The 25,066-nt window shown below is 38.7% G+C and overlaps 5 protein-coding genes across 13 annotated transcripts; 2 read left to right on the plus strand and 3 right to left on the minus strand.

Moving 5' to 3' along the window:
* Nucleotides 1-248: 248 nt before the first annotated feature.
* LOC129239265 (uncharacterized) lies at nt 249-4,133 on the minus strand. The gene is made up of 4 exons (XM_054874633.1): nt 3,419-4,133; nt 3,111-3,347; nt 865-1,060; nt 249-795 (listed from the first exon to the last, which is right to left on the minus strand). The coding sequence occupies exons 1-4, from the start codon at nt 3,921-3,923 to the stop codon at nt 357-359; spliced, it is 1,377 nt and encodes a 458-aa protein (XP_054730608.1). The 5' UTR covers nt 3,924-4,133; the 3' UTR covers nt 249-356.
* Nucleotides 4,134-6,344: 2,211 nt separating this feature from the next.
* Nucleotides 6,345-23,183, minus strand: LOC129239699 (uncharacterized). Its single transcript, XM_054875432.1, has 3 exons — nt 23,171-23,183; nt 7,486-7,521; nt 6,345-7,426 (listed from the first exon to the last, which is right to left on the minus strand). The coding sequence occupies exons 2-3, from the start codon at nt 7,507-7,509 to the stop codon at nt 6,443-6,445; spliced, it is 1,008 nt and encodes a 335-aa protein (XP_054731407.1). The 5' UTR covers nt 7,510-7,521; nt 23,171-23,183; the 3' UTR covers nt 6,345-6,442.
* LOC129239701 (DNA-directed RNA polymerase III subunit RPC9) lies at nt 10,367-11,064 on the plus strand. 2 transcript variants are annotated; one of them, XM_054875435.1, is made up of 4 exons: nt 10,367-10,476; nt 10,542-10,656; nt 10,721-10,879; nt 10,933-11,064. In XM_054875435.1, exons 1-4 carry the CDS (start codon nt 10,469-10,471, stop codon nt 11,032-11,034), a joined length of 384 nt encoding a protein of 127 aa, XP_054731410.1. In that variant the 5' UTR covers nt 10,367-10,468; the 3' UTR covers nt 11,035-11,064. The 2 variants fall into 2 exon arrangements, with proteins under 2 accessions (XP_054731410.1, XP_054731411.1); XM_054875436.1 differs by having other exon boundaries at nt 10,387-10,476; nt 10,523-10,656.
* On the minus strand, nt 11,051-11,920 carry LOC129239700 (density-regulated protein homolog). The gene is made up of 3 exons (XM_054875434.1): nt 11,683-11,920; nt 11,365-11,626; nt 11,051-11,305 (listed from the first exon to the last, which is right to left on the minus strand). Exons 1-3 carry the CDS (start codon nt 11,797-11,799, stop codon nt 11,121-11,123), a joined length of 564 nt encoding a protein of 187 aa, XP_054731409.1. The 5' UTR covers nt 11,800-11,920; the 3' UTR covers nt 11,051-11,120.
* Nucleotides 13,178-24,659, plus strand: LOC129239698 (amyloid-beta A4 precursor protein-binding family A member 1). 8 transcript variants are annotated; one of them, XM_054875427.1, is made up of 11 exons: nt 13,178-13,274; nt 14,344-15,212; nt 15,390-16,166; nt 16,230-16,370; nt 17,107-17,842; nt 18,024-18,430; nt 18,549-18,867; nt 21,224-21,363; nt 22,110-23,051; nt 24,110-24,250; nt 24,319-24,659. In XM_054875427.1, exons 2-11 carry the CDS (start codon nt 14,724-14,726, stop codon nt 24,388-24,390), a joined length of 4,164 nt encoding a protein of 1,387 aa, XP_054731402.1. In that variant the 5' UTR covers nt 13,178-13,274; nt 14,344-14,723; the 3' UTR covers nt 24,391-24,659. The 8 variants fall into 8 exon arrangements, with proteins under 8 accessions (XP_054731402.1, XP_054731403.1, XP_054731399.1 ...); XM_054875428.1 differs by having other exon boundaries at nt 13,184-13,252; XM_054875424.1 differs by having other exon boundaries at nt 13,185-13,373; nt 14,240-15,212.
* The last annotated feature ends 407 nt before the right edge of the window (nt 24,660-25,066 follow it).

Consider the following 25,066-nt stretch of genomic DNA (forward strand, 5'->3'; position numbering starts at 1 on the left):
GCCCGGGACTCAGATCAAGGTAACGTTATGGTTTCCACTCAAAGAGGTAAGGCTATTCCAACTTTGTTTCACCAGTTTAGAGATTGTTGTAGTCGAATCCAGTGCCGGGATTGCAGCTTGGCTATTTGAAAGAATAGAGAAAAGAGAAGTCTGCAATCAGTGACCTACAAGCTTCCCCAATTGCCAGTACTTCCCCCTGGAAGACACTGCAGGGATTAGGAAGTCGTACAGATTTTTCAATTTAAAGTCTGTCAAGAATTTTTTTTTTTTTTCTAGCTCATTATGGGGTAAATATTTCGTAACTTATACATGCGATATTGTTTACACTACGGTGGCATTGCCAGAAACCACTACAATTAATTTTCTTTCCAAGCGATTGTATCCTTAATATCTTCTTCTAATAGACAATAAATTTTGTCCTCTTTCAACTCTGCAATACCCATAGTATTCCAGAATATTTTACAACTATTTTTCCATTGTCGCAAATTGTAAAATCCGCAACATTTTTCCTCACCATCCTTCAGTAAACCGAGGAAACACGGAAATATCTGATCGGCATGCAACTTGGCCAACATGTAATGAGCCTTCTTACGATTCAAGACATCACCGAGTTCACCGAAAATTTGCTTCGCCAACGTAAATGCCTCGCGTGCTTGGTCTTGTTCTAAAGTTTCAGCCGCATAAGCTTTACCAATAGCCACAAGCGCTTCAGCTTCTCTCACCTTACAACCACTCTTCTGGGCCAACTTTAATGCTTGTTCCATTTTGGAAAGTGCATCACTTTTAAGGTTTTGGCTAAAAGTGAGATTTATGTGGGTATTAAGTGCATGAAAAAAATGTGTCTGTATTTAGATTTTCACTTACTTCCATAAGTACAGTCCTTCATATAAGAACAAATCGCTGAGCAATTTGGGCTCTATTACGTTGGCACTATTGGCAACCTCCTTGCGCACCTTTAGCAAGATCTTGTAAGATGCATCGTAATTCTCCGACTGCAACAGGTATTTGGCACGTGATAGTAGGGCGCGCATATATTGAACTTTATTCTTTTCTAAGCCAACTTTTAAAATTAAAAACAAAAAATGGTACGGATAGGTTAAGTAAAGATGGTAAAATTTTAGAGAACCTTTAATATTTTTGAGGTGAACAGAGACCAGTGTCGAGTTTTTTTAGGTCCCTTAAAAGTCAACATCCTCTTTCACTTGAGGTAAACCAGATTCGTTTGGGAATTCGAATGGAGTCTTAATATGCATTTCGGGGCGATATCAAAAAGCCGGTTTTAGGTTTGGTAGACTATGAATCCTTGTGTCCAAAAACACGAGTAATCTGTAACTACAATTGACATCTAACAAGTTTACCATAGTGAGAGTCACTACTGCTCTCATAGAGCTGCTTTCTAAAGCACTACCTGAGCGAGCGGTGTCAGCACAGGTCCCATTTCCCCCGGCATCGGCTGAAAACGTCGTTGTTCTTCAGCTAGCCATATGTGAGTGTTTAAGAATAAGAAACGAGAAAAAAAAGATTGGCGGAAAGGTAGGAGTGTGAAGAGTTTGAGATTACAATATACTTCGAGAGTAGAAGAGAGGGAGAAAGGTGTAAATGTGCAGAGGTTGAAGTGACGATCAACATGAAAAATGCTCGAAAATACTGCCAAAAGTTGCGACAGTCTACAGAAAGCTTTGAAACTAGGATCAGGTTTCTGGAAACATATTAAAGACGATCTGGTGAACGATGACTGGAGCACACTTAAATCACGGAAGGATCATTTCTCTACTCTGAAGAGGAAGATGGTAAATTTAATGAAAATAATGGAAAACCCGAAACCCTAGTTGAGGACGATGAATAGCATAGCATAGCGAATAGCAATAGCGTGGTTAAAAAAACAACAAAGCTGCGGATGCTGATGGATGTCTGAAATGTTACTCAACTTATACGGTTGCTCAAAATGGCTTCCGAAGGACGTTTGCCCGGCAGTCAGCGATTTATCATGTGATTCCTTTCATCTGGCGTGGAAAAAGAAATTCGAGCTGTAGTATTGAATAGCTCACGCACCGTCTTAGCGTAAAGAGCGTGGAATTTCTGACTTCTGCTGATGATGTCGGTGTAAAGGACTTCGTTTACTTGGGACACCGTCAATGCCAGTTTTAAAGTGGAACGAAGTATCAATAATGGCATTCGAAGTGTCAATAATGACATGAGATACTTCGTTCCATTTAAAAACCGACATTGACTTTGGACTGAACAGGTAACTGAGAAGTAACTACTTGACTAATAAATTGCACATCCTATTAATGGCTCAGAAGTTTGGACTTGGCGAAGGCGATATCATACGAGACGGTTCCTGCAGTATACGTGGAAAAATCTGTACGCAAGAGAAATGGGCCGAAGCTATTGAGCTATGTGATCATCGCAGGCACATAGAGATAGTGCAGGCAACTTGAATAGCGTGACACGCTAGAGACCAGAGACTGTCTAATGCAGAATTAGTTGTGGTGGCAAAGGAAGAGGAAGACTTTTCCTGCGTCGGAAGAACCTAGTGGAGCAAAATTGGGTATCACTTGGTGATTCTACTTACAGTAACTTCTGGATATAAGAGCCAAAAGAAAAAAAATCCCCAAAATTCAAATACTTTCACAGTGCTACAAAATTTTTGAACTTATTTATACGGGATTTTTGTATAATTTTTTCTAAATGGTAAATGTACACGAAAATGTTTATATCCGGCCGCGGTAGCCGAATGGCCACCAAATGATAGAAAAAGTTTTTTTCTAATAGCGGTCGCCCCTCGGCAGGCAATGGCGAACCTCCGAGTATACATGCGTCTGCAATGAAAAAGCTCCTCAGAAAAATCCATCTGTAGTTCGGAGGCGGTATAAAACTGCAGGTTCCTTCACCAGGAGGAGGAGCTCGGCCAAACACGCAATAAATGGCGTAAGCGTCAATATACCTATACTTATATAATTGTACTGTACAGCAATTTTACCAGTGAAAGAAAAAAAAAACCAAAAGCAAAACACCAAGGAAAGTCCAGCAGGTATACTTTCATTTCGCAAAACGTTTTACCTACGGCCTCATTCACAGTCAACAACTTTGAAGAACTCTGCAATTACCTTCTGCAAGATTAATCATGGCTTTGTGCGCGAATTCATCTGCAGCATTGGAATCTTCCGCAGCTATATTGTTTGCATAACGTAACAACAAGTCAGCAACTTCGCGCCCCGCTACCAAATGCAGTGTCGGATAAACGCCCCACTCACGTTCAGTGACGTATTCGGAGAGCCAGGCTTCATTCCGGCTTAATTTCATAGCTTTTTCCATAAATTTGATTGCCAGGAGGAGTGCGTTTTCTAAGAGTTTTCATATTTGTATAATCAAAAAAACAAAATAATCTTTCGAGAGTTAAAGTCACTACACTAACCTCTTGTGCTGTGAAATTTTGCAGTTTTGAAGTAAATACGAGCAATGGTCTCGTCAGCGATGGTATCATTGAAACCCTCGATGCTCTCACAAATCGGTATAATTATATCATAAATATGCTCCAACAGCCAATTGAATTTAATTTTATATGGTTCTAGTAATTGAACAATTTGATAAAAGCATTTGACTGTCGCCCGGTAACTGTGCGCTTCTTCTAGTTTTCGTACCTTCTCGGCAACGCGCATATTCTCAAACAATGCCATCAACAGTTCAATGTTATCAGAAACGCGATCTCGTATGACCTTCGTTTCGTAAAAGAAAGCCTCTTTTTCGGCCAAACTTTCAAGATGACGAGCACCTATTCTACAGCCTTCCTCATACAACTCTTTAACCAGAGCACAATAGATGGGTCCTTTAAGGCGACGTGCCTGCACATAATTGAGTGGCACGAGTTCGGAACGGATTTTCTCACGATTGAAGAAAGTCACACCTTTACGGCTCTGCATTTTTATAGCACAGATTTGGAAACTTTTGAATACGCGTAATTGAAAAAAAACGGAAGAATAAGTTGATGTATGTGTTTAGTGTAAATATGTCATTGTAAATTATGTCCTTATGTGTCGGTCTGCTTCGCTATTGCCTGTTTATTAAGAATAATGTAAAATATATTCGTATAAGTGCCAACTTAAAAAAATGAAATGCAACTAAAATTAATGTCAAATTTTCAAAAACTTACTAAGATTTGTGTGTGGCACGAAAGCATTATCAATCATAGAAAGAAATGAAAGGAAAGTCAATCGTGTAGTAATATAAAGCCTGAGTGTCGAATCTTGTTTTAACGTGATAACGTCTTATACTTCGATTTAGCCGGCTGCACGCACGAAAAAATGTGTCGTTATCTTGCTCATGGTCGTTACCTTGCTTGAACTGCAATCGAGAGCGCGAAACGAACGACAAAGAGCACAATCGGCCCCCGCATTCGGCAACGTTCGACATCTGGCTCTGTCCTACTTGAGTGAGCATTAGGGCGGGTTGATTTAAAAATCGCTCATTGCTCTGTGAAAATCGTATTCTAGGGATCAAAATAAGAAACTTTGCCGAAGGAACCATACATCTAAAACGAATTCTGATGTTTCCCGAACGAGAAATCCCACTTTGGGTCGAACGAAAAATCCCACTTTGACCCATTTAGAGTGCTCCAATCGAAGCCAAATGTATGACCGACCCCCACTAACTTTAGCCGATCCACCCATGCCAGTGGCACACCCCCTGGAACTCCCCTGGGGGGTTCCCCATACAATCATTTCAAAATATCACCATTTTTGGCCTTTACGATCCACCCATGCCAGTGGCACACCCCCTGGAACTCCCCTGGGGGGTTCCCCATACAATCATTTCAAAATATCACCATTTTTGGCCTTTACCTGAGAAAAGAAACTAAAAAGTTCGACCCAAATTGGGGGACATCAGAATTCGTTTTAGAGGGATGGTTCCTTCGGCAAAGTTTCTTATTTTGATCCCTAGAATATGATTTTCACAGAGCAATGGGCGATTTTTTTGCCTCCCCACAAATCGATCCGGCCTAATGTATGTAGTACTTGACATTTGCCACAAGCCACATGAATTATTTGCAAGAAAAGTTTTGCGCCTAATAGTATGCAATACCGCTTGTTGGTGCCCATACAAGGTCTGTTCATGTAAAAATTATCCAGTAACTTACCAGTAACTTAATTTCCGAGAAATCTCTCTCAAAGATGAAAATATCAAAAAAAGTGCATGAACGCAAAACCAGTAACAATTTACGAACGTTTACGAACAGCTGATTAAATTGTTGGCAGGAAAAATCACAAAAATTAAAAAAATGTTTCACTTAAAATTAAAAAAAAATCATTTTAGCTGCAATAATTTGTTCAATTTCATCAACGTCGTCAAATGAAGAACATTCCATTAGCAATTGCAATTCGCAAATTTTAATTCGTGTTTATTTTTATATTGCGATCAGCTGTTCTTCTCACTTGCAAATTCTTACAAATGAAAATTTATCCAGTAAAAACTTACAACTTCCCCTCAAAATGAAATGCCATTTTGCTCCACCCTTTGCAAATATTTTGGGTACATGAACACGAAATCGTGATAATTTGTAACAATTGTTACAAACTATTTGCTTTTTATTACGAAGGAGAATGCATACTTAAGTCACCCACCTAAAAAAACCGGTAGACTTTTTAAAAGTAGATTAGAGTATAAGATAATATCTAATACAGATACTCTTCTCATTCGGACTCACTTTCAACAGCATTAAAACAAGAGCATGCCAAGTAGATACCTATGAAAAGAGACTTTTTTTCAATTTCAAACGTTTATTAACCAAAAATGGTTACAAATTCATGCCCATGCCTTTCAAACGTTTGCAAATGGTTTTTTGGTCACTCCCAACTGTTTTGCCATAATTTCTTGCGTTTGACCATCATCTTCATCCAACAATGCTCGCAATTCGGCGTCCTCAAACTTTTTCGGTGGCCGGCCACGGTCCTCGTTCTCCACGCTAAAATCACCACTTCGGAATTTTTCAAACCACCTGAAGCACTGTGCTCTACTTAGAGCACGCCCACCATAAGCTTCTATAAGCATTTGATGAGCTTGAGAAGCGTTTTTCTTCCATCAACGATGTCCGCAAATCGTAGTTTGAAGGCACGAAATTCGACATTTTTAAGAGTAACAAATGCATTATTGTATGAACTGAATATTGTTGACAGATGACAGACGAAAAAAACAAGATATTTGGAAGGTTTAAAAATACTCCTAGCAACATAATTACATAATTTTTATTTTTATTTTCGCATTCACTCATCCAAAGCGTTCTACCATCATAACATATTTACAATTCATACATATTTACAAATTCATTACAAATAAATTCAGTCTCATTACATGAGTATTAGCTTAATATGGTATTTAATTGTCCTTTTAAAGAGAGTCAGTCGTTTACTTAAAGCGTCTCTAATGATTTTTGATACTATCATCTTTAGAATTCATCAGATTGAATTTCCTCCTCTAGCCGTTGTCCATAAACTAAAACTTTCGGATGCACCTTCTTACAACCGGAAGTGACTACATCAATTGTGGCAGCAATTTCGTCAAAATCACCCCCACTCAGCGTTAGATTCTCTAATAGCGCTTCGCGACGTATACAGTCACGCAGTTGTTTTTCATTGAAGGATTTAAAATTTATTGTTGTTGTATCCGGCAAATTTTGTAAGGCATTTATTTGCAGTAGCTTCGAATTTGCATCAATCATTGCGTTTAATTGAAATATATAAAGCACTATAACACGTTTCTTATTTGCATTATCCTGTGTGGCAATCATTTGATTTAAAAGTGGGACCACTTCATCATCACAAGGCGCTAAATTATCAATAATCAACAAATTACCACCACAATCCGAGAACTTTTCTACATAAAAACGTAGCATACGGAATTTTTGAACCTCATTTTCGACATGTGTGTTCCATGCGTAGGTCCACACATTTTCACGCCATGGAAAATGTTCCTCTAAAGCGTTAGCTGTCATAGTTTTGCCAACACCAGAAGAACCTACTATGGCTATAGAGCGGAATTGTGTATTGTTTCCTAGGATAGATTCCAATGTTAGCAATGCTTGCTCTTGGTTCAATATTTGATGTTCACGGATGCGGGCAAACATACTTTGCGCATCTAAATCAGCATCACAATAATGCGGCTTGCCATGTACGATTTGATAGTAGTGTCGCCGATAACTGCTAACGAAATCCTGTATAAGACTGCTTTTCTTGGCGTTATTCTGTGTGAGATGATGCCCCAATAGGACGGCAGCTGCTAGTGACAAGAACAATGTAGCAAATAGAATACATTTCAGCTGTCGCAGAAAGTTGCATGCAATTGATTGCTGCTCTTTGATTAGTTGATCACCAACTCTTGTAGGACTCCGTGCCAAACGACGGAGCTTCAAACGTTTGCGCATTCTGCCCAACTACAAAATATCCAAAAGATACGATAAGGCATTTCAAAGGCAAATTTCGCAGGACTTACTGATAATGCTTGATCGGCTTGCATTTTTTAAATTATAAAGTATATCTTCACTAAAAATTTTAACTAAATACAACAGAAAATGTGGTTACAAACGAAAAAGTTTAAAATTTTAGAAATATTTTGAAGGCAAAGTCAAAGCACAAATTAGTGCAAAATCCGGTATTGCCAGCTCTTAAATTTCAAAAAGCATAAAACTAGTGAAATAAGGCATTTACCAAACTTAAAGCATTATTTTTTTATAAATCAAACTATATTTTTTTTTCATAACGTTTTGCATTTTATAAGGAATTGTGTTTACAGATGGATATTGTTCCTCTTCGGTGTTTGTATTTAAGTAAAATAAACATGTGTAATACGACATTATTTCAAAATTAGGCAAAAATAAGCATCTTTAGCGTTAAATATTCCTATTAGATGTCAATGGTAATTTATAAAAAGTGATATAAATTACAAAGCTGATATGTATATTGACTGCATTTGTGTGTATTTTAAATTAGGTCCCCGCACTTAGACATTATAAGCAAACTTTTGGTGGTAGTAATGGAAAGCCAACACGTTTTTGCTTCATAACGTTTCTGTAAAAACACTCAATACATTTAAAATGGGAAAATTATATTAAAAATCATTTTATACGCGCTTAATTTCTACGTTGGAGTATGGCAATGGCAAGAGCCGAGTCGCCAACTTTGCCACTTTTTGAAATAGGTTCAGACCCGCCAAGGCCTTGTATGGCAGAATTTAAACTCCTTTTAAGCGGATTTAAATATGTAGATTTTCAGCAAATTTAGTGTTGGCGCAGCATTAAATATTTAAAATTATTTTATGTTGTTAAATATCTATGACAAATGACAAATTTCCACACATTTTATGTTTTATATGCTTCAACATTTCTAGATTGACTACTGTAGTATTTTATTATTATTTTTTCTTTCAATTAATAACTGCCGTTGACATATGAATAACCTCCATAATATTGTACAAGAAGAATGTAACAACCCAAAACAAACACAAAAAGCTCAATTCGAAATAAAAATAAAATACAAACAAGTAAAGAGAGAAAAACTACAGTTTTTCAACGGCATCTATGCAATTGCAAATATGTCGGACCATGCCCCACCTTCTATAGCTTATGTTAAAACAGAAGAAACGTCAGGTGGAAACCGCAAATTTTACTGTGAAAACATATTAGTCTTATCGGATTTCTTGCCATCGCTGTTGTGGTTTTTGTTGTGGTAGCAGCTTACTAAATCTTGTCAGTGCAAAAACCGTCGCTGTCTTAACATCGGCTGTCATTTCGTAGTTCGGAGAACAAGGACAAATTTTGATTTTGCCGACTGCAGTGACCCAAATTGCTTAATCGCATTTTGAAAAGAAAGGTGTTAAGACAGCAAGGTGTTCACATGCAAAAACGGCACAAAGTCAAAACAGAAATTTTACGGTTATTAATAGTTCCCGACCACGCTCACTCATGCATGTCCAGCAGCTTATATGTGTATGCAAAAAATGTCATGCGCCATTTGAATTGAGCGTTCGTAGCGTGCGCACGTAAATATGTCGTCGTCGGAAGATGATTTGTTGTTGCTTGTAACTGCAGCAGTTTTAATTGAATTTCTGTAAAGCGAAAAAATCGAAAATTTTTGATTTTCATCATGCAAAAGCCGACAACAAGTATGTGTGACACGAGGCAAGTACGTGTGGCACCCGACACGCACACATATAAGCTGCTGGACATGCATGCAAGAGCGTGCCTGTGAGCTATAAAGCTAAATACACATCAGGCAACCGTTGCAGCAACACGGCATGTTGAAGCAACCGTTGCCTCGTGTGTAGCTGTGTTGCCAATTGATTTTCGTGTTGCTGCAACCGTAGCCTGAAATATCAAATAAATTTGATTTTTGGGATAGGTTGCTGCAACCGTTGCTTCGTGTGTATCATTGTTTACTGCTTTTACTCGTTCAGTTCGTTGAAAACAAGCGAAGAAAAAGGTTCGTGCGGAGTAAAATAAAGTGAAAAAGGAAAAAATGGCAATTGAAAATAATGAAAATTATGTTAATTTTATTAACGAATATAAAAATTTGAGAGAGCTGTGGGATATAAGTAGTGAAAAATATAAAAATAAAAATTTTAGAAAAAAAGCATACGAACAATTAAAAAATGAATACAATAAAATTGATAAAAATGCTACCTTTCCTGCACCACAGTTATACACAATACTGATATTGAAGCAACGGTCGCAACGTGTTTCTTAAACAAAGGCAACACGTTGCTTCAACGGTTGCCTCGTGTATATTTAGCTTAAGATACAATTAGCAGAAGGTGCAGGTTTCCATTACGAAAACCTTCTTTAAAATTCCCCAATACAATATTGCCAAATTGGGGGAAATCTCAATTCTATTGGATATTTATTAAGAAATTCAATTATGTGGAGGATTAGCTATCCCACTATTGAAAAATTTCGATAGTGCATAGCCTATTGATTAATTTCTGATCACAATTATTTGAAGCATGACAATGAACGGCCAAGTCAAAGTGGTATATTTAGAATTCGAGACTTACGCTTTGGTTTTTCACAAATTAAAAGCAATAGTAGAAAACCTTTCGAAAAAGCGCTCTGTTAATATCATGAAAATCAGTTATATGAAGTCCTTAAAAACTGTGCGGGACTACTTGTTCCCAAACTTAACAATTGGGATGCTCGTATTTGTTATACCTGAAAGATAAAAAATAAATATTACCTAAATAGTTGAAATTTATTAAGTTTCTTAAAATAGCTTTGCGGGGAAATTATAGGAATCTGCAGTTTTTTTCCTTCGCCGTTGCACTCCGGCTTTCGGTGCAGTTGTAAAATGTGTGTTGGCAACGCTGCTCATATAGCACATACATCAAGGCAGCCCTGTAACATATGAACTAAACAACAATAAAAATTTGACCGGCTGAGTTAATATAAACATAGACGCTAGAAAATTAAAGTTTTTTTCACACAATGGAAATGTAAGCACTTTGTGTTCATGATAAATCAATTAACTTTTATTCGAAGTTTTACCCTTTGTTTTCAGTGTAAATCCTTGCTTTTCAGTCCTTTCCAACTACGAGGTAATGGAGTCGCTGAAAACTCTTAAGGACACGAAGAAGAAGCAAGGATTGCGGAATTTAGCTACAATCACTTATGAGGTCTTGGCTTGCTTCAAAAATTATGGACAACCATTTTTTTTAAACTAATTGTATATTCTTGCAGTCATTACAATACCTGGAGGATTCACCATGTAAGCAACAATCTCGGGAGACCATTCATGCCTTTTTAACTAAAGTGCGGCAGCTAACCTGCAAATTGACAACCACAGAATGCTTAATGATTGTCAACGATCCACCCACTAGTGCATTGCACATTCAACTGGTAATAAAAAATGTTCTTTTGTATTTTGTCTAAAACGCTCTTGTAAATTACAGCTAATCGAAGACAGTGAAGAACGCTTAACTGAGGAGCAAGTGAATGAACTTTTACAAATTGTTGCTAGGCACTTTCCCAATATATCCAGTGAAAACAGTTGAAAATAAACAATTAGCATTTTTTTATGTAAAGTATGTGTGTAGCTTTATTTGTTGGAAATGCATTTTACACAGCTCATGAAATGCCTTTAGCGTTTCTGGTCGCCCAAATCATCAATAAAATCTTCATCAATTTCTGGCCATTTTTCTGGTATGACATCAAATAGATCATCCTTCACATCGCCTTGTATAACGATCTCATCTTCGCCTGTAACAGATGAACCGCAAGCGAACTTTGTGCCAAAGAACTTAGCCGCTACTTTCAGGTCGATGTCTGTTGAAAAGTTATTAAATACTGATATGCACAAACATTCATTGTATAAGAAATCTCACCGAAAGTATTCAGTCCGGTCACTACCGTAACCGACTTCTTTTTGCCACGAGGTGCTCTTGAAACTGTGATTTTTTTCGGGACATCCTCCTTCTTTTTAATCTTCATCATACCCTTGCCACCTCGTTTTTGACGCTTCTTATCGTCGTCTGTGCCATCAGCAGCGGCTGTTTCATCTTTGATTTTCATTTGCTCGAATTCGCTAGGAAGATGCTTCTCTAACCAAGCTCTACATTTTTCATATTCCGGATAATATTCGCAGTACTATTTAAATACATTTTTATTAGTAATTTTTAGTTATAATAAAAGGCAGGTCTTACTTCAAGTGGCATTGTGCAGTTGCCACAATATTGCACAACCAAAGGGTATGTCACACCTTCACGTGGCCCCAACTTCAGACGTTCAGCTGGGTCTATCACTGCTATTTCTGCTGCCATTATTTAAATTTATTTTAATTTGCTAAAAACTATTAAAATCTTTCTACGATAGATACAATCTAAGAAAGCAATGAAACAAATGTGGATGCCTTGAACAGCTGTTTATGTGCTTCGATAGTTGCTGTTTTTGACATTACAGCCAGCGAAGCAAATAACAAAATGTAATTAAGACATCAACGGTTTGAAACTTTGCTATTAGTACTTAAGTCATTGCCAGAGCAATGCTCTGCTTTAATTTCTATTGATCCTTTTTTTTATTTGTAGCATGGCACAATAAACCAATAGTAGCCTTAAAACAAGAACAATATATGTAATTCGAGAAAAATTAATTGAAAAAAATCATGTTAGCAGTCCCATGGTCATCACTCACGGATGAGAGAAAGCATACATTTGCGCTATCCGTGAACTGTTAACCCACTCTCTATACAAATTTATTCAAATAAAATGCGTCGTGTTGAATTGTGGCAATGGATATTAAAGCAAAAATTCCGAGCGCAGTTACACGGTTTTTCCAATGAATGTGGATTAAATTCTGCTCGAGTCCGGTAACATTTAATTCGGACACTAGCGTCATTTGTAGGCATTTTACATCGACAGCAAAGCATACAATTTACAAAAGACTCGACAACTGTGAAAGTACTCTTACTAAATTCATTATTGTTTATTTTTAATAAAATTATTTTAATTGCATATTTATGCTTTTCCCTCATTGTGTACTTAACCTAATCCTATATTATTTTTTCGATTTTGTAGTTTACTGTAATAATCATAACCTCTTTTTGATATTCTCACATTCGTTTATATCTGCGCATCTTGCATCTCACGAATAATAATTTTTCAATTTACTGATAATATCAAAAACCAGTTTTCGGGAGATCTATACATTGAAGTCTAATTTTCACCAAAGTTATATAAAACAACGCGACTCATCTATTAAAGTGGTGATGTGGTAATGAAGTAGTGGACTAGGTGTTGTGTACTTTTTTTCTTGAGAAATTTAATTATAAGAAATAAAAAAGCAGAGAAGGTACTAATTTTAAGAGACTAATTAGAATTCGGCCGCCGTATCCGAATGGGTTGGTGCGTGACTACCATTCGGAATTCACCGAGAGAACGTAAGTTCGAATATCGGTGAAACACCAATGCAGGCAATTGCAAAGCTCCGAGTGTATTTCTGCCATGAAAAAGTTCCTAAAAACATCTGCCGCTTGGATTCGGCTTGAAACTGTAGGTCTCTCCATTTGTGGAACAATACAAGACGCACGCCACAATTATATATAGAATTAGAATTATTTCGAAAGTGTGTTTTTTTGTATTCGGTGTATGTTTAATCGATGTGGCAACGCCGAGTGTATGAAGAAAGTAAAAAGTAACTGGAAAAACAGGCAAATCGGAATAATACGCTGCAGCTCATGAAAAAATTGACTGCAGCGGAGTTTTACAGTGCAATAAAGTTGGTTTTTATAAAAATAATGGTGATTTCTGGGTGAAAATAACTACTAACATATTCCATATATTGAAATATGAAATTGTGTTAAATGTATAGAAAATACGTCTTTATTAAACCGTTATCTGTGAGTAATCAACGGGGGTATTGCATACGCGCAGACGTTTCCAATTTATTGATTTTTTACATTAATTGTATGAAAAGATAATGCCGAAAAAGGTCAAGATTTTTGTTAAATGTTTAACATTATAATCAATGAATGAGTTGCGATACGATGGGGAAGCGTATGCTGCGGCTGGATTCGTGTAGACAAATCTTTGATGACGGTGAATCAGCAGCAAGCTGATATCCCACCCGCCACCCACAACGCACAGTTGATAAATCGAAAACTACATTTGCTACTCGGTATGGGTTGCACCCATCTAGTAAAGCGTTAAAGGGGTGTTGTTGCATACAAAAGCCGAGTGAGCAAACTGTCAGCTACCCACCCAGTAAAGTAGCACAATTGCGGTGTATTCGTATAACCTAGACGAAGTGCTGCCCAGCGTCATAGTAGTTGTGTATTGTATGCATTTCGGGGTTGGGATGCTGGGATACGTTGTGAACGCTTTGATGTTGGCACGATAGTTGCCTCAGTTAGCTTATATTAGTGTATGTACGGACTACTATCGGTAGTGGTTATGTGGCGCAGACGTTAATTCAGAAAGTTATGCCTCTTTGAAGTTTTCGAGGCCAAGTGCATAAATACGAGTTGGGCTGTTGGTGTGGCGGACATCTCAACTAGGGTGGTGGCTTCGCTGCCGATGACTGGCTAATCGCCTCAGCAGCATGAAATCCTCTTGAAGGACGTCTGCTTGTTTTTGGCCATGAGCCTATATTTGGGTGACTTTGTTAGTATCAAATGTTTATTATTTTTATATAATACATATAATACGGACGTAAATATAATTTAAAAAACTGTGTCTTAATTGAGAAAATGTTTGTGTTCAATAGAAGTAGAATGCAGGCATCGTGATGATATCACTCTTGCATGTCAATGAACTTTTCAAAACAAAGAATCGATGTTTGGTATCATTTTTGTTGTATGAACACGTTAGATGAAATCCATATGCCGTCACAATGCCTCGTATTGTTAAACTCAGTTGGCTTGAAAAAATAAAAATAAAGGTATCACAGCAAATAGAGCGAGTTAATTGAAAGGATTACAAGGACAATAAAAGAGACTTCTCCGTTCCAAACCAGCAATTGTCGAAATAGTTCAAATAACCAATATCCTCAACATAGTTGGCTCTGTAAGGATCCATCAACAATTGTCGGCGCCAAGCAAATAGTCGACAGACGATAGAGACAATTGAAAGCCAACAAGAAAACTCACAAAAAAAAAAAAAAAGGCAAGCGGCTGCCATAACAACAATAGTAAAAAGGCAGGAGTAAACGTTCGAAAAACAAACAAAGGCAGCAACAAACCAGACAGAGAATGAACCCTGATAGCAGTGAATTGGAGACGTCTAACAATGGACGCGTCATATACCACATGCCTCAAAGTGCGGCTACAATGGGGGCGACAGCTATGGCCCGCATATCTGGTTCTGTTGTGGCTGCCAACAATCCAAGCACCACCTCATCAAGCACAATGCACTCTGTTGTCGGCAGTGTAGGTGGCACTGGTAGTGTCGGTACAGCAACAGATGTTGGCAGTGATTACAATTTGAATTTGAATAGCGAAATGAATACACCACCCGCCACATCTGCTGGCAAATTCAATGAAAAACCACAGGAGCGCTATGTATGGGAAATGCGCACGCGTAGTCCCAACGTTACACCCGCCAGCACTGTGCTCAATTCACCTGATTTAAATACAGATGTGCAATATGCGCTGCACCATCATCAACATCGTCAGCATCATCAAATCAGGGTCGGACGAAGTCCCGGAAGTCAATTCGAACAGCAAAACGTGATGCCACAGGTGAGTAAACACTTTGCATAATGCATCAGTGTATATGAAAATAAAAAATAGTTATAAATAATAAAGCAAATTCTTATTAGTAAGAATGTATGTAAATCTGCAGCTCCTCCTAATATTTATAAAATTTCGAACGCTTTTTAACACCCTTAACTCATATCACATATCCTTACATTGCAGGGCCTAGCAAGTCCAGGCGGCTCCCCCACAGATGTTGGTAAGGTCGGTGTACAGTGCTTGCGCGATGGAGAAATAGTCGTTTTTGATGATATTGACACTAATTGGATGAATAAGACAAACGCGGCCAGCATGCCCAACGCTGCGAATAGCGGAATCCCATACATCAAAAACACAAACGACAGTTATGCGTCAGCACATCATCAACATAACAACGAAGACATTTTGAAAGTCACTAAAATGATTGGCCAGCTACCAATAGCTGAGTACGAAGGCTCGCCACGTCGTTTTGGCAATCAACCACAAGGTAATATGAAGCAAGCAGGCACTAGCGCTTACCCCAAGCGGCCACCAGGCTTTCCGCAGCGTGTATCCCCCATTGCAGGCGCACAGCTTCAGCAACAACAATACTCAACAATGCAACAACAACTAATGCAACAAGAGCTTAATGCCCGCTCGTCACAGTATGCACAACTGAGCTTACAGCAGCAACTACAACAGTATTATACCGCTACACCATCGTCCGCATTAGCAACCACAGCTGCTATAGGCACAAATAACTATCGCGATAATAAGTCAATGGGCAATTTAATTGATATCGATGATGGGGGCGTACCTGTCGCCACCGTTGACGGGGCACAAGTTAAAACTCCGGCTTTTGATTACTTGTACGAGTGTTCTGAAACGCGCAAAGTATTGGAAGAGTTCTTCAAGGCGAATTCAGAAGATGAAAAACGTTATACAGACTATACTGAGAGCGGTGACGATGTGGGCAGTTGTGTACGTTTGCCTGTTAGTTATTTTTTGCTGCAGTATAAATTGTTTTTCGTTTTCTTTTATCAGGATACTCATTTGGAGTATGAACGAGAGCGTCAACGTGAGCGAGAGGAGGGGAAACATATGGAGCAAGCGTATATTGGACAACGTTTAGCTAGAATACCCAAAGATGAATTGAATATGGTGCATCGTTCGCCACGCAAACAAGTGAGTATGGTCGGTTGGACTCCTAAGAGGTGTTAGAAATAATTTATTCATCAAACAAACACATGCACAAGTGGGAAGCAAGTGGGAAATGAACACTTGTATGTGAAAGTATTGGTGTCTTTATTAGTGATTGCAATTATACCAATCGAAATAATGCTGTTGGTGTTGTTGTAGCAGCATAAACATTCCTAATGCATATACGAGGAATGCTGCTGAAGTCACAGTCCTTGGCCGGATATAAATCCGGGTCGTTCCAGTTACGTAGAACCGACTGTCGTGTCAAATTAAAGCTAAAAACTGCACACCACACATCTACAAAACATTAAAAACGTATAGTCAGGCCATTGAATTGCATACCCCGCAGTATGCTGGTGAAGTGACAGTCCTTGGCCAGATAACTATCCGGGTCGTTCCGGTAATGTAGAATTAACTCTTTTTGCTGTTGTAGTAACAGCATAAAACATTTCTCACACATTTTTGGGGAATGCTGCTAAAGTGGCATTCCTTGGCCAGATTTAAACCCGGTCGTTCTGGCAACGTAGAAGGGTGTACACCATACAACTCTTTTGATCTGAGTATCTGTAAGTTTTTACTTTTTAGATATTCCTTTCATCTTGGCACACTGTATTCAGATATATTATTATGTAATTAAATTTGCCTTTTTTGACATACTAATGTATTCTTATCAATATTAATTCTACTTATCTTATTCTCTTCTCCGCCCTCTAATTTACAGCCCTGTGAGTCAGTTTATAATGAAAACAATGACATCGAGTTGTACATAGACTCGAATAGTCGCAGCAGTGGCGATTTGGCCGACACCGAACTGGAAGCAAACCTCCGTCGACATTCGCGCAATTTCACCTTATCCCCCGAGACTACTGATTACGATTCAAATTGCGGTGATCTGGATAGTTTGTCGAATGATATAAATTGTCCCACTGACTATGGCAAATTATATACTAGTATGCCAGTGTTGGAGGATGGTCTTTCCAGTGGTCATGCATCAGATACGGATAATAATGTGAATGCCGCGGTTGAGAGTGAAAAACAAATACTTGAGAGCAACAGTACTGATAATGGACAACCTCAAGTTCCACCGACGGCCCAGACACAATCGTTACAATATCAGCTACAGCATCAGCATACGCCTCCTACAATTTTGCAAAATAATGAGTATACCGCGAATTTGTCACTCGAGTGCAATGATAGTTGCATTTCAAATAGCATTGCCGCCGCTGTTGTGATGGATGACAATTTAATAAGCGATTTAGTTGAGGTCCCTGACAAAATAAATCAACAGCAAAAGCAACAACTACAGCGACATCAGCCAGAGCTTCAAGTGCGCAGTCATGAACTAATAGAGAACGACGTTGGGTGTTGCAATAACAATGGCGCTGCCTGTTTAAACACATCGAATGAGCTCAGCCATAACGATTCTAATTACGATGCCGTCTACGCACCGGCAATGAGTAAGTACGGGAAAATACATATGTATGTGTATACGTATATATTACTCTCCAAATAGGCACATACCTATAAATAGTTTATATTCACTTAAGTATATGTTTATGTAAATGTCATACAATTGCTTTGTTTTTATTGCCGTTCTGCGTATTGAATGATTTTGTATATCTATCATAATCATTCCAGCAACAAAACAATCTCCGCCACCCCCTCCAGCGTCTGCAGCATATCGGCAGTGTGTTCGTGCTAAACAGCAACGCGAGTCGGCAGACATACAAGAAGCAATGAAGGAGATACGATCGGCGCTGCAACGTGCCAAAACGCAGCCAGAGAAATTAAAATTTTGCGATGAGGTCTTGCCGCCCGATCCAGAATCGCCAGTTTGGGTGCCACGTAAAACTTCGCCAACGAATACTTCATTGGCACCCAATCGGATGGGAAGTAATCATTTGAATAAGTTGCATGGTGGCGCTAACGATGGCAGTGCGAACGTAGCGACCATAGGTGATGAGGAAGAACCGGATACTGATTTGGAAACCGATCGATTATTGGGGCAACAGCGACTCGATGAGCAAGGCTACTACGATGATAAGGTAAGTAGATATACGTGTCAAATTTGTTTAATAATTTTCCAGCATACGACGTGATGCATCTTGGGATCCCTTTAACTCTTACTTTTTCGGATTTGATACATAATGTCCTCTACAACAGGCAATTTGGCCGAAGACATCACGTATTGGCGGGGGCACCGATTCGAATGACCAATCGCCCAGCACATCGGACATCACAATGCTCACCACAAACTCTGTCAGTATTAAACCGCAGGCATTCTCCTCGGCCACCATACGTCAAGGCATTGGCACAGCGCTGACGCCCAGTTCGCCGGAGCAATGCCAAATTGTAGGCAACGCAGATATAACGCTCACCTCACCCGAAAAATTGCAATACACAAAAAGTCCAACGGGCTCTATGAAGTCGCTGAAAGATTCAGCGAACAGCGATAAGAAAGCGAAGGCACGCAATAAAGAGGGTAAGTAGAGCGAACAAATCCGCCATGTCTGTCAATGTCTATATGTATAATCTCTATTTGAGACTGTCTCTTTGTCTCTTTGATTGTCTTTGCACGCTAACATGATACGAATATAATTAAATAATAAATCAAACTAAAACGTTAATGAAAATACAAATATACAACGTAATGCGTGTGTGTGTAATGTTCGTGTTTACATACATAAATGTAAGTCTAATGTAAAGTAATTAAGGGAAAAATTGTTTAAGCGTAAATTATGGTTTGCTTTTATTAGCTTTTGTTGCTATTTTTAATGCTTATATAACACAAATTAAATTTAGTCAGTCGTTAAATGCATTTTTTAAGTTGGCTTTGGTTTTTCAATAGCGGGATATCAACCTTAAAACAACACCTAGTATAGGGTTTTTCAGTAAGAGCGCTTCAACTTTTGAACTTTTTTGAATAAAACACAAGCGGTTTGACTTTTTTAACTAATTTTTTTTTTATTATCGAGTTTGAACATATACATTTAAGTATGAAATTCGATTTCTTTTGCATGACCACCGCGTGCACGTTTTACGAAGTCTAATCGTTGAACCCAATTTTCGACCACTCTTTTGCATAAATCGGCCGAAATTCCAGCAATTTCGCGTTCAATATTGGCTCTGAGCTCACAAATCGTCGCCGGCTTGTTACTGTAGACCAATGACTTCACATAACCCCAAAACGGGACGGCTTGTTAAATGGACCGTAAAATGGCCGTAATGCTCTTAAAGTAGCAGCAACAGAACGATTATTTTCATAAAAAAATTGCACGATTTGTGTGTGTAGCGTTCCATGATGAAATGTATACTAATAAAGTTTACAAATGACAAGCGAAAAATAAAAAATATTGCGTCGTTCGCCCTCCCTATCGGAAAAAAGTTGAAGCGCACCTAGTGAATAACCCTATATATGAGCTTCCCTTAAGGGGTGCCGGTGGTCTAGAGCTCGAAAATTTAGGGTATTCTCAGGATTTTTTTTACAATACAAATTTAAAAACTATATTTAATGTTTTTAGACTTTTTATTTAACTTCTTTTACATACAAAAATGAAAAAAAAATTAAAAAAAAATTTTTTTAATTTTAATAATTTTAAAAATGGCGCTGAAGTTGGCCCTCCCGAAAAATTGGACCTGGACGGTGTTGTCCATTTTGGCTCTTCTATTTATCTGAAACACAAAAACAAAAAACAAAATTATTAATCAGAATGCCTGTAGCTATGTCCCGTACTAGAATAAAAAAAAAAAAATAAAAAAATTGACAAAATGGCGCGGTTTTGAATTTGACGCTCTAAAAATCGGGGGTTTTTCAGATTTTTAATCAAAAAATTATGATATAATTGAAATAATAATATGATTCTAGTACGAGCGATAGCCATTCTTGTTGTGAATGACATATTAAAATTCCAGACGATTCGCTTGAATAATTTTTTTTTACAACAGGCGCGCGGACCACTCTCTACCGAGGTGGATAGATTGGGAGTGGGATACGGTACACTAGACAGGGCTTGTTTACTGCGCCGGCAGCCCTTGGCCGGGAAAAACTCGAGTCATTCTGGTAACGCAGAACCGGCTGCCATGGGAATACCACAACTACTACCCCTTGGCACAACTACGTTCTGGATACTGTAGCAGGTTAAACTCCTACTTATCCAGAATCGACGCTGACATACTAAACATATGCCCGACATGTGAAGGCACCCCGCACGACACTAAGGGGCCGTTCATAAACCTCGTGATGCGCTGGGGGAGGAGTATCGGTTATATTACGAATTATCACGTGTCTTTCAAGGGGGGGATGTAAAGATTTGTCACAGAGAGTCACAAGGGGGGATGGGGGGGGGTCAATTTTTTTCTGAAACTCGGGACACGAGGTTTATGAACCACCTTTTCACATGCCCCATCAAACCCATTCATCTAACACCCCCCTTCCTCTGGATCCAATCTGTCGAAACAGCAAGTTTCTTGGACCTGTTAGATGAGCTAGACGAAGACGACTCATGATATGCCCTACACTGGCGGTGCAAAGTTACTGCTACAACAACAACAACCGCTCTCTACGTAGTTATTGGGCTGTAGAAGCTATAATATTGGGAATTTCCGTATGAAAATTTCACAGTATATTTTAAGATACTACAATTTCGAAATATCGAAAAAAAAAATTTCTAGACCACCGGGTCCCCTTAACTTTAAATTTGTGATTTTGCCTAATTTTTTCATTGCTTCATTCATTGCTTTTTTTGTGTATATTAAAAGATCTATCCTTACTTTATGAAATTGTATTGGCTTCAAAAAATAATTGCTCATTAAACAATCGATTTTCCTTTGCTTGCCAGGATTATTGGATCCTGCAGTGCTAATTGAGGGCGTCCTCTTTCGCGCACGCTACCTAGGCTCTACACAGCTGGTGTGCGAGGGGCAGCCTACGAAATCGACGCGCATGATGCAGGCTGAAGAGGCTGTGTCGCGTATAAAGGTAATATATAATACATATAAACATCCATACATATATTCCTATATAATTATTTGTTTACACCCAACCAAATTTTCTATCAAGCATTTGACTTAATATTAACTAAAAAAATTCTATAAATAATTAAGCAAACTAAATATACATTTTTATCATTCCTTGCTGCTCGTATATTAAATGCGTAAACCCTGTAGGCTTTGGTAAGTGTTGCTTGCTTAGCCTCGTACTCAACACTTAGTTTTTTAATATAATATTAGTTTGGGGAAAAAGAAATCCATTATTGCCGGTCAACTTCGATTATTTTTGTGATTTTTTCGACATTTTCTTTAACATCAAAAATGCCTGAACGGAATCGACGAAACTAATTTGTAACGGCACCATAAACATCATCCACCATTTCAGCGCCCTAGCTTGCATTTTCGTCTTTATCAAAGAAAAACTGTAAAATATACCAAATTTTCTCTTTGCTGATTTCCATTGTTAACACCCTGAAACTCACAACTGCATGGAACAAAAAAAAACAGCAAAGGAATTTTTTTTAGTGTGAAATGTCACCTTGACAAGGAGCAGGTCGTTGATCGGTACTTTACGAGATATCGATCACTACAGCCATCTACCAGGGAAATAATGTATTTATTTTCTCCCAAACGAATATTATCTGAATGTTTATACCAAACTCGCGCTTTTTCATTATTACCAACAATTACCAGAGCTCTTTAATTTTAACAAATTACGATTTTATTTCCTTAAAGGCTCCGGAAGGCGAAAGTCAACCCTCCACCGAAGTCGATCTATTCATATCAACCGAAAAGATTATGGTGCTCAACACTGACCTCAAGGAAATTATGATGGATCATGCTTTGCGTACAATCTCCTACATTGCCGATATCGGCGATTTGGTTGTGCTAATGGCACGCCGTCGGTTTGTGCCATCCGATTCCTGTGGCTCGGACGCTGATGTGGCTAATGGCTGTGGTAATGGCAATAAGGAAGCTCAAGAAAATGGTACTGTAGTTAGTAGTAATGCTATTGGTAGTGGTTGTGGCAGCGGTAACGGTAATGGTAACGGCAACGGCAACGGTGGTACCGTCAATGGCGTTAGCTGCAGTGTTGGCAATGGCAGTAATAAACATAATCGCACACCCAAAATGATCTGTCATGTCTTCGAGAGCGATGAAGCACAATTTATTGCGCAATCAATTGGACAAGCCTTTCAAGTGGCCTACATGGAATTTCTGAAAGCGAATGGCATTGAAGATCATAGCTTTGTAAAGGAAATGGATTATCAAGAGGTGCTCAATAGTCAGGAGATATTTGGTGATGAATTGGAAATATTCGCTAAAAAGGAATTGCAAAAGGAGGTTGTTGTGCCGAAGGTGAAAGGTGAAATACTCGGTGTGGTGATTGTAGAAAGTGGCTGGGGTTCGATGCTGCCCACCGTAGTGATAGCGAATCTAATGTCGGCCGGTGCAGCGGCGCGTTGTGGTCAATTGAATATCGGTGATCAATTGATTGCCATCAATGGCATGAGCTTGGTGGGATTGCCGCTCTCGACGTGTCAGAGTTATATACGCAATGCGAAAAACCAGACAGCGGTCAAATTTACTGTAGTGCCATGCCCGCCGGTAGTCGAGGTGAAAATCAAGCGACCGAATACCAAGTATCAGTTGGGTTTTAGTGTGCAAAACGGTGTGGTAAGTAGTGGAGAATTTCTGAAAGTTTATTAGTTCATCAAATACAGGGTTTGATTGAAAAGTAATGAGCCTTATTTTTTTTAAGTAGTTTTATTAAACCTTTTGGCTTATACAACTAATATTCTTCAAAATAGGACCCTTAAGCGTCAATACACCGCTCGTAGCGGTGCTTCCACTGCAGGAAACATTTTTTAAACTCATCCGCCGGAGTCGCGTTTAATTCGGCTGTCACAGTTTTTTGGAGTCGAAACGCCTCCCCTTCAGCTTTCTTTTCAGGCGCGGCAACAAGAAGAAGTCCGGAGGGGACAGGTCTGGGCTGTAGGGAGGGTGGGGAAGCACCAAAACCCCCATCTTGGCCAATGCAGAGGTGCAGAGGAAGGCGGTGTGCGCCGGCGCATTGCTATTGTTCATCAGTCAAAACCTTTGGAACCAATTTGGCACACATTTTGCGCATTTCAAGTTTTCCGGTCACGATTTCCCGCACATTGTAATAAGTTAAATTTAACTCTTCACTAATCTCACGTAGACTAGCACGACGGTCAATGTTCAAAAATTCACGAACCCGGTTCACATCTTCGTCTGTTTGCGTCGTCGAAGGCCTTCCAGATTGCTGTTCGTCTTCGATGTCCTCCCGGCCTTCCTTGAACGACTTGTGCCACCGTTTTACCTGGGCACTGGACAGAGATTGTTCCCCGTAAGCCTCCTTGAGTAGCCCAATGGTTTCGAAACTCGTTTTGTTTAGCTTTACGCAAAATTTGATCGAGTAACGTTGCTCCAACGATCGCTGCATTTTCGCCGCTGCAAAATCCTAACACACTTTTAAAACAGCTTTCACGCGCGGAGCGATGTTGACTGCACCGCTGTTGCCAACGAACTGAGACCGTTTTCTAGTGGAAGGGGAAGGCCCAACGTTCATTTTCCCCCTCCAGCCGATTCGGTTGATCGCTTGGCAGACGCTCCGCGCGGAAAGGCTCATTACTTTTCAATCAAACCCTGTATAAATTCTTAAGTGTTCGACAAATCTAATTTTAAACTTAATTTTTTTTTTAAATCCACAGATTTGCAGTTTGCTGCGCGGCGGCATAGCGGAACGTGGTGGTGTACGCGTTGGGCATCGCATTATTGAAATTAACAATCAGAGTGTGGTGGCGGTGCCGCATGAAAAAATTGTTAATCTGCTCGCTACATCTGTGGGCGAGGTAAATGAGAAATGAGAAAAAATACGCGCTTATAGTTAACTTTTTTTTGCTCTTACTTTCTCCCGCAGATTTTAATGAAGACTATGCCAACGTCAATGTTTCGCCTACTCACGGGACAAGAGAATCCCATATACATTTAAATTAAGCTTAATTGATACGCTATTACACATACATGCATACAAACATACATACATACTATACTAGTATTTATCAAGAGATTTTTCAATTTAATTTCGCTACTAATGCGCTAAAAAAAATTTATAATACTTTCTTACTCAATAACTAACAAATATGTAAGTACTATTTACACTCAAATACGCTGTACTATTAGCTAAGTAAGTGCAAAAAAGCCGCTGCAAATGGAAGCTGAAGAAAAGAACAAAAAATAAAAATGCTTAAAAAGAACAAATTTGTAACGAATGTAAACAAACGCATACAATCAATGCGCTTAAACTGTTAATCAACCACTTAATTAATTAAGCGCGTAAAACAAAATCACAACGGGGTACGCAAAAGTACTTTACTATAAAAACAATTAAGCTGATATATTGAGAGAGAATTGCAAAAACACATGCGGTAATACTTTCCCGTATACACACGCATACACAGACGGAATGTTTCGTTTTTGTTTTTTACTAATAACTTACAAGTTATAACTAATCGCTAAACTATGAACTCTACACAAACGTACATTTATAAATATTTGCTTTTTCTACTTAAACGCAATAATTTAAAGTCATGGGGGAAAAAATAAAAAATAAAAAAATTTTTGTATTAAAAATTTGTAAGCGGCTAAAAGTGTTGATTGGCCACAAA

The sequence above is a fragment of the Anastrepha obliqua genome, chromosome 2, assembly GCF_027943255.1.
Source record: "Anastrepha obliqua isolate idAnaObli1 chromosome 2, idAnaObli1_1.0, whole genome shotgun sequence".
NCBI classification, from domain to species: domain Eukaryota; kingdom Metazoa; phylum Arthropoda; class Insecta; order Diptera; family Tephritidae; genus Anastrepha; species Anastrepha obliqua.